Source organism: Pteropus alecto, unplaced genomic scaffold, assembly GCF_000325575.1.
Source record: "Pteropus alecto unplaced genomic scaffold, ASM32557v1 scaffold164, whole genome shotgun sequence".
NCBI lineage: Eukaryota > Metazoa > Chordata > Mammalia > Chiroptera > Pteropodidae > Pteropus > Pteropus alecto.
In genome coordinates this window covers 26563254-26573003 of record NW_006439568.1, presented here as the reverse complement: position 1 = coordinate 26573003, position 9750 = coordinate 26563254, and the positions used below count along the sequence as shown (strand labels likewise).

Below are 9750 nucleotides of genomic sequence, written 5' to 3'. Positions count from 1 at the left end.
GCTTTTAGAATAAACTTCCAAATCCTCACCACGAAGTATAAGCTCAACGGAATTAACCCCACTCCTTATCTTCTCTCTTCTGGACTCTCTGGGGCCCTACTGTACAGGCTTCTTCTGATCTGTTTCTGGAACTTGTGGAAAACCATTCATTCTTACCCTTCCCTAACCTGTTCTCTGGGTTTTACGAAGACGTTGAGACTCATTGCAACCCTAGATGAGGCTGTTTCCTTCGCTGACTGAGAAATTCCCAGGAAAACGTGAAAGCTACCCGAGACCAAGCTACCCGAGACCTAGCTTCCCTCGAATCATCTCCCATGGTAACCGGGAGAAGGCGTGGTCTGGGGGCCGGTTACGCCCTCTTACTCTCCAACTCGAGCTACGATTGGCCGGAGGCGCATGCGCAGGGAGGCGGATCCAAGAGTCCCAACTCCGGCGGGACGGCGCGGCCATTTTGGATTGTGAGGGTTTCTGGCACTCTTCGAGAGCAGTTTCGCTCTCGGCGGTTCGGTGGATCACAGCCCCGGGGCTCGCGTCCGAGTGTCAGGTTGGAGCCAGGAAGCGTCCCTGGGGGTAGCGGCGGCGGAGGCAAGATGAGCGCGGAGGCGGCGGACCGGGAGGCGGCCACCTCTAGCCGGCCCTGCACCCCGCCGCAGACCTGCTGGTTCGAGTTCTTGCTGGAGGAGTCGCTGTTGGAGAAACATCTGCGCAAGCCCTGCCCGGGTAAGCGCGGCGCCGGAGGGGAGCGGGATCCGGCCAGGGGCGCTGCCCGCCGGGCTCACAACGACCCCGCGCCTTCTTGGTGACGAAGCTGCGGTCCAGGCAGGAGTCGCTGACGGGAGCGAAGCTCTGGCCGGACCCCCTCGCTACGCATTAAGCGTCCGGGTGGGAGGGGGGCCAAAGAAAAGCGCAGGACTGACCCTTTCGCCCTCACTCCTTTGTCATTTTACTGTTTGGGATTTTAACACCTGCGAGGTGGTCTTGTGACATTGCTCAGGTTGGGGAGGCTGGCTTGAACCCTCCTCTTTACTGAACCCCGCTGTGATTAATTTGAAGACGAAATCAGCTGTTACGGAGCTAATCCTGACGCTAATTAGTTATATTTTAGGTTTTTATTTAACTGTTTTGTTCTTCAACGAGGGGATTTTACTGACTCAATGATATATTTCAAGTTTGGGCTGTAAAATAAAATGAGAAAATCTTTGAGAACAGGAAATGCTATACAACTGCTAGATGGTTATATAATCCTAATTAATATCCCAATCAAGGAGTGCTATTAGGGAGGGAGGCTTTCCAGGCATTTCTGGAAAGAGGTACTGGCATAAAGGTAAGTTCCTTGATTAGAATTTTGTTGATGGAGTTCGAATCTAGGTGTGTTTTGTTCCGTCTAATAGACTGGCGTTAACTGATGGAGACGACAGTGTTAGGTTAAGCGTACTTGGGTAGTTTTACCACCTATATTCTTTTAATTCATTGCTTTTAACATTTATTGAGTGCTTTATGGGTTCCAGACACTGCGTAATACTTCACATGTGTTATCTCATTTAATTCAGTCTTCATAATCTGTGTGTGAGGTAGGTAGTATCTATTTTGCATTGACTGAAACAGGTAAATTGGTGAAATTTCCACCAATTACGTGTTAAAACAATAATTCTAAAGACAGCATCTCTTTCCTCTAATTGACATTGGTTGTTTGCTGACCTGGAAATTTAACCATTCTGTTCTTTCCTGTCAAGTACTTTCTTCTGGGAATTGGTTATCCCTTCCTCCCTAGCACCTTTCCTGATCTTCCCCTTTATTCCTCAAGTATACTTATAAATAATATTCCTTAGTCACAACTACACAGCTGTTTGAATTCTTTGCTTTCATAAAAAAGTACAGTGAATCATTTTTCATCTTCATAGTTAAAACTTAAAATTTTATTTTCTTTTAAATCTTAGATCCTGCACCAGTTCAACTTATAGTTCAGTTTTTGGAACAAGCTTCCAAACCTTCAGTTAATGAACAAAACCAAGTTCAACCTCCACCTGATAATAAGAGAAATCGTATTTTAAAGCTACTTGCTCTTAAAGTTGCTGCACATTTGAAGTGGGACTTGGACATATTAGAGAAAAGGTATACAAGGTTTAAATGAAATTTGTTTTGAAGAACTGTTTAGATATTTTGGTTTATTTCTATATATGCTTTTATGATATCAACCCTTAAAATGAAAATTATTTTTCTGTATATTCTTGGTAAAGTATGCAAATATTTTTCAAAAGGTATAGGAAAGTGTTAGATGAATTTAAATCACTGTCTGAAGTATAAACTTGATCATATCAGTAATAAGGCATTTGATGATAATTTAGTGTGGTGGTTGGAGAAAATCTACACTTAAATAGTTTTAACTGTTTTAGTTTACTTTTACATATCTGAAAAAAATGGATAAAAATTAATGATAGATGTTCTATAATATTTTGAATGATTTGCTGTTGAATAATTCAGTTAATTTTACTGGTCACAAATCAGTCACTTTCTCCTAAACTATTAACATGTCTTATTAGAATTATAAGACATGTGCTTATTTGTTTACAAATAAATACTTCCAAAGCTATGCTTAGAAAAAAGTTTTCATCCCCTTTCCCTCATAATTTAAAAAGAAATACCTTATAGAAAATTTGAAACAATTCAGACAATAGGAAATAATAGGGGAGAGAAGCATTTTTAACATTTCTGTGTAATTTTTGTAATTTTTGTCGTTTTTATCTTTATTATTTTTTATTATTAAATTAAGTTTATCGGAGTAATATTGGTTAATACAATTATATAATTTTCAAGTGTACATTATAATTTGACATCTGTATATTCTAATGTGTGCTCACCACCCAAAGACCAGGTTCCTTAAGCTACCGTGTATTTGATCCCCTTCACCCACTTCAACTTCCCCGTCTCCCCCTATATTGGACCACCTTTACCCCGTCTACCTCCTCCCTCCTCACCCACCCCCTACCCTCTGGTAACCACTAGTCCATGAGTCTACAATATAGTCCATGTCCATGAGTCTCTGTTTGTCCTGTTCCTTTGTTGCTTTTAGGTTTATATCCCACGTATAAGTGATAGCATGGGATTTTCAACTTTTTCTGTCTGGCTTATTTTGCTTAGCATGATTATCTCGAGGTCCCTGTTGTCGCAACTGGCAGTATTTCATCTCTTCTTATGGCCTAGTAATATGCCATTGTATATATGTGCCACAGCTTCTTTAGCCACTCATCTATAGTAGGACACTTCAGGTGCTTCCATGTCTTGGCCACTGTGAATAGTGCTGCTATGAATATTGGTGTGCAAATATCTTTTCGGATATGGGTTTTCAAGTCTTTGGGGTAAATACCCAGTAGAGGGATTGCTGGATCATATGGTTGATCAATTCTTAGTTTTTTGAGGACCCTCCATACTGTTTTCCATAGTGGCAATTTGCAGTCCCACCAGCAGTGTATGAGGGTTCCTTTCTCTCGGCAACCTCTCCAACATTTGTTATTACTTGTTCTGTTGATTATAGCTATTCTAACATTGTGGTTTAGATTTGCATTTCCCTAATAGCTAGTGATGGTGAGCATCTTTTCAAATATTTGTTGGCCATTTGAATGTCCTTTAGGAAGAAATGTCTGTTCAAGTCCTCTGCACATTTTTTGATTGGATTATTTGTTTTTTTGTTGTTATTGAGTTGTATGGGTTCTTTGTATATTTTGGATATTAGGCCCTTATCGGAGGTGTTGCTTGCAAATATATTTTCCCATTCGGATGATTCTCTCTTTACCTTGTTGACTATTTCTTTTGCTGAGCAGAAGCTTTTTAGTTTGATGTACTCACATTCATTTATTTTTGCTTTTACTTCTCTTGCTTTGAGGTCAAATTCATAAAATCCTCTTTAGGTCCAAGACTCTTGAGTTTAGTTCCTATGTTTTCTTTTACGCATTTTATTGTTTCAGGTCTTATATTCAGATCATTAATCCATTTTGAGTTAATTTTTGTGTGGTAATAGACGGCAGTCTAGTTTCATTCTCCTGCAGGTAGCTTTCCAGTTTTCCCAGCACCATTTATTAGAGAGGCTTTCCTTTCTCTGCTGTATGTTTTTGGCTTCTTTGTTGAAAAATATTTGCTCATATAAACACAGGTTTACTTCTGGACTCTCAATTCTGTTTTACTGGTCCGTGTATCTGTTTTTCTGCCAATATCATTCCGTTTTGATTACTGTCGCTTTGTAGTATAATTTGAAATTGGGCAGAGTGATGCCTCAAGCCTCGTTCTTTTTTCTCATGATGACTTTGGCAAATCAGAGTCTTTTGTGCTTCCATACAAATCTGATATTTTTGTTCTATTTCTTTAAAAAATGCCGATGGGATTTTGATGGGGATTGCATTAAATCTGTATAATGCTTTAGGTAACATAGTCATTTTAACTGTGTTGATTCTTCCAATCCAAGAACACGGAATATCTTTCTATTTCTTTGTATTTTCTTCAATTTCTTTTAATAAGATCTTATAATTTTCATTATATAGGTCTTTCACATGTTTCGTTAAATTTATTCCTAAGCATTTTATTCTTTTTGGTGCAATTGCAAAAGGAATTATCTTTTCCACTTCTTTTCCTTACCCTTCATTATTAGGGCATAGGAACGCTATGGATTTTTTAACATTGATTTTGTATCCAGAAACTTCACTGCGTTTGCTTATTGTTTCTAGTAGTATTCTTGTGGAGTTTTTAGGGTTTTCTATATAGAGAATCATGTCATCCGCAAATACTGACTGTTTGACTTTTTCGTTTCCTGTTTGGATGCCTTTATAGCTTTCTCTTGTCTGATTGCACTCGCTAGGACCTCCAATGTTATATTGAATAATAGTGGCGATAGTGGACAGCCTTGCCTTGTTCCTGATCTTAGAGAGAAGGTTTTTAGTTTTTCACCATTAAGTATAATGTTGGCTGAGGGTTTGTCATATACGGCCTTCATTATGTTCAGGCACTTGCCTTCTATACCGATTTTGTTAAGTGTTTTGATCATAAATGGATGCTGTCTTGTCGAAGGCTTTTTCTGCATCTATTGATATAATCATATTCTTATTTTTTAATTATTTAATCGATTTCTGTATGTCGAACCATCCCTGTGCTTCTGGGATGGAGCCCACTTGATGATGGTGTATAATCTTTTTAATATGTTGTAGTATTCGGTTTGCTTGTATCTTATTTAGGATTTTTGCATCTGTGTTCGTGAGAAATATTGGTCTGTAGTTTTCTTTTTTTGTGTTATCTTTATCAGGTTTTGGTATCAGAAATATTGGCCACAACTTCTCCCCTCCTCCCCTTCCCACAGTGAGCTCCAGAGGCTGTGAGAGGTAGCTTCAGTCTTGGCAGTGTTTGCTCAGATTCCCTTGGGGCTCCGCAGTGTTTGGTCTTGGAGGGTACGGGGAGAGGGACTCTCTGGATTCGGGGTTAGGGGCTGCGGCTTAGCCTCAGTTTCGCAGCCATGGCTGGTAAAAGTCAACTGTTGTTTTTCTGCCATCCTGCTTCTTTGCCTTCTGCCCTAATGACTGGGCCCTACAGCTGGCTGGCCACAGGGAGCTTGCAGCTTTCCCAGGCAGGACTGTTAAGGGAACCCTTCACTCCTTCTCTCCTCTCCCTCCTCCTACAGGGAGCTCAGGAGGCTGAGAGAGGCAGCTTCTTTATTTCTCCCAGTCGACCGCCCAACACATTGGGTTCTGACCTGTGGTAGCTCTTATGCACAGATCCGATGCTCAGACGTGCTGGTGTGCAGTTTGGGTGTTTTTGTTGAGTTTTAAATGTTCATATTATTGTTGTTTCAAGGGGAGAGATCTGGGGATGTCTCTCACTCTGCCGTGTTTCCACAGTTTCCTATCTTTATTTTTTAAACAATGCTATGATCATACCTTATATACTGTTTTGATTTTTTCCCCCGGTTAAAACAGAATATCATGACCATTTTCTCATTTTATTTTTTAGAGATAATTCGATTGTATGAGTAATTTATTAACTGTTTCTTCATTGACAGTCATTTTGTTTTCTAGCTTTTCACTTTCATAAATCACAGAGCCTTAAATATCTGTCCTTATATTATATCTGAATTTTTAGTTACCTCCTTAGTTTTGATTATTAAATTGCTGGGTCAGGCGGTATAAACATTTTTAATGCACATATTGCATATTGCCAGATTGCATTCCAAGAAAGTTGTACTGGTTTGTAATCTCAGTAGTAGTATTTCAACTCTTTTTTTCACGATTTATTTTCCAGCATTAAATATTAGAATGTTAAAAAAATTTATTCTTTAATCTGAGGGAGAACCTATCCATTAACAGACTCAAGAGGCATGTCAGCAGATGGCATTGTGTACAAAAGTATGTTTATTATACAGTTAGATAATTGAACACTGATTCCGTATTTGATGATAATTGAAACTTTTTTAGATGTGAAGTTAATACTGTGACTATGTAAAGAGTCAATTTTTGGAAGATCTATTCTGAAGTACTTAGGGAAGAAATAATTTAATATTGTAAATGTGTTTCACAATAATATGGGAAGAAGGGCAGAGGGTAAGAATAGAGGTAAAATAAGATTGGCCATCAGTTGATAATTATTGAAGCTGGATGATGGACACATGGGAGTTCATTATATTCTGCCTACTTTTGTATATGTTTAAATTGTTTTCATAATAAAAGTTTAAAAATCTTTCAGAGTTTGATATTTTCATAAGTTGAGACAGATTAATAAAATGGCCTTTTAGATTTAGTCCTTTAACAATGTAATTATTTTTCATCGAAGATACTGAATTGTGTATTTTGTGCTTCTTATGTAGCTAACACAGAGACATGTACCATATGCTTCCTTTTAAGTTTGTCTGTTCCAGTATTGAATATGCTGCTGAATGAACTTCTTTGCATCAGTAAAGTTCCTCCTGGGACAAAGCATATAGACATGGATCTGGCCACTTTACCTCCAACCACTGCCATGGCTATACTTCTCTACAATAGATGGTAAATATTTTCATAAACCCAAAATTTGTTATTTAGCCTCTGTTTAATTGCAATATGGCACTCAGGGGTGTGTTTGTAAGGGCCTCCTTATGCTCCAGAGTGCTCTCAGAGGATTGTGGAAAGTTTGCTGGAGGAATCTTGTGACTACATAGATGAAAAAAATTCTGGTTAAAAAAAAATGTGGATGATTTACAGAGTTCTTATTATGTGTTCATTGAAACTTCACTTAATTTATAATACAGATCTTGAAAAAAATAATTGAGTGATATTTTTAATGTATTAAATTTTCTTTTTCTTGTGTTTTCTTTAGGGCAGTTAGGACAATTGTTCAAAGTAGTTTCCCTATCAAACAGGCAAAACCTGGACCTCCTCAGTTAAGTGTGTAAGTTGGCATATATGACCCTTACTTGGCCCTTTTTTCATCAGAAGAAAAATTTGCAAGTTTCTAATAACCTTTGGTACAGAAGGAATAGAACAGAAATTGGAAGGCAGAGGGCAGAAGGCTTGCATAAGAAGGTGGTTTGGAGGAGTTAGAGGGTGAGAGAAACAGGTAGTACTCTGGGTATCTAGAAAAGAGAGCTCTGAAAAAGAAGGGGAGTGCTTTGGTAATTGTGTCTTTCATCATAGTATTAGCTGACCTTCACAGTATTAAGATTTTTTTTCATTTAATTTATCTGAAGATAGATTTGTTTTATATGGGGAGAAATTAATATTTGTAAATATTTTAGAGTACAGTATAGAGTACAAAATTACAGATTCTGGTAAAGGTGCTCACCTGCTCTCACAACCACATCAAAATTATAGCTAACCTACAGAACATGGATCTGTTACTGAGAATTACCTGAAGTATAGCTGAACAGAAGTTCTATAACTAAGGACATATAGAAGAAATCACATTGAGACTGGTCAGCTGGGAGGAGATGGAAATGGGCTGGCCCCACACGTGTGTGTGGCGGTTAAAAACCATGAAAGCAATCTCAGCTGTGGAGGTCTCCCCTGAGGAATGAGGAGTCCCAGCCCCACACCAGGACCCCAGTCCAGGAAGCCCAGGATTTCAGTGCCAGGAAGAGAAGTGCCCACAACTTCTGTCTGAAAACCAGCAGAGATTGTGGCTGAGCGAGACAGAGGGCTGCTAGAGCCCTAGGCATTCCTCTTAGAGGGCTGGCACATGATTTACTCACTGACACACTGGCTCTGAGCTCCAGCAGCTCAAAAGGTAACAGGAACATACGGGGAGGAACTAAATTGGCTTCAGGGCAAGGGCTGAAGGGGCAGCTTTCTCCCATACAGAAGTGCTGGCAGAGGCCCACCCAGCCTGCATGTGCAGGTCAGCGCCATGTCTGAATCTCCATCAACCTGGCTAACACCGTTTGCCCCATGCTGGTGATTCCTTGAGACCCCACCCCACCAAACTTGGGGGCCCACCCAAGCTGCTTCCGGTGGCTTTCTGTATAAACAACCTGTCTCGATTCATGTTTCAAACTTTCAAAGGTTCACAGACCCCAAACAAGTAGCATCTGACTTTGGTGTGCCCCGTCCCTCTTGCTAAGCAGCCCCATGCCTGGCACTAGTGGCAGCCAGCCTCAGTTCACAGCTTAGCCTCTCCCAGTCTCCTCCAAGCTCAGCACAAGCGGCAACCATCTGCAGATACTTGTAGCTCATAACAAGTGGCCCCAGGCAGGGCACAGGCAGTGGCTGACTTGGCCTGCACCATAGCCCCTCCCAAGAGGCCCCAGAAACAACATACCCGTTTGCCAGCCGCAGACCACACCAGAGCACCATTCAACCACTTCCACAAATGACATACCCAAAAGGCAGACTCAGCAGGCGCCCGAGCCTTGCTAAAGCAAATCCTGCGTCATAGGGTCAGCCCCTGCACAACAACTCCACTGTTGTCACAGTCTGCACAGTCAGCCTGAGGGTCAGTCCTTCCCACATATATGCAAATAGCAACCGAGGCTCAACTACAACAGGAGGACACACAGAACCCACACAAGGGACACACACCCAGGGCACCTGGGCCCAGAAGACACCTACCACAGAAGGCCACTCTGCTAAGACCAGGAGATATAGCAGCTCTAATAGATAGAAACAAAGACAGGGAGGCAGCCAAAATGGGATGACAAACATGTCCCCAATGGGAACAGAACAAAGCTCCAGAAAAATAACTAAACAGAATGGAGACAAGCAATCTACCAGAAGCAGAGGTCAAAACACTGGTTATAAGGATGCTCAACAAGCTCAGAACTTCAATAAAAAGATAGGAACCATAAAAATGGAGATAGAGAACATGAAGAACTAGTCAGAAAAGAGGATTGTAGTAACTGAAATAATGCACTAGAGGGAATCAACAGATTAGATGAAGCAGTGAATCAAAGCGATTTAGAAGATAAGGTAGCAGAAAACACCCAGTCAGAACAACAACAATCTAAAAATGTAAGTATAGTTTAAGGGGCTTATGGGACAACAGAGTTTTATTGGAGTGGTCACTTTGTAAGTTATATAAATGTCTGCTGTGTTGTATACTTAAAACTAATATTGTGTGTCAACTGAAAAATAAATTTAAAAAAAGTTATTAAAAACGTTATTACAATAGTTTGATCATATCTGGAGTTTCAAACCTAATTCTCAAATTCCGGGTAGCAGTTTACTCAAATTTAGAACTAGAGAGCATAATTTCTAACTTGATATAAATGAGCTTTTGCTGCCAGTAAGTTTTATTTTAATTGAGGGC

At 40.1% G+C, this 9750-nt stretch overlaps 1 protein-coding gene across 1 annotated transcript in view; it reads left to right on the top strand.

Annotated features, from left to right (window-relative positions):
* The first annotated feature begins 431 nt into the window (after positions 1-431).
* INTS8 (integrator complex subunit 8) overlaps positions 432-9750 on the top strand; it is a 51905-nt gene continuing 42586 nt past the window's right edge. The window contains exons 1-4 of the mRNA XM_006916678.3: positions 432-720; positions 1938-2112; positions 6876-7016; positions 7327-7398. Of these exons, the coding sequence (XP_006916740.1) occupies positions 591-720; positions 1938-2112; positions 6876-7016; positions 7327-7398 (518 nt within the window). The 5' untranslated portion in view covers positions 432-590. The remainder of the gene's footprint in view (positions 721-1937; positions 2113-6875; positions 7017-7326; positions 7399-9750) is intronic.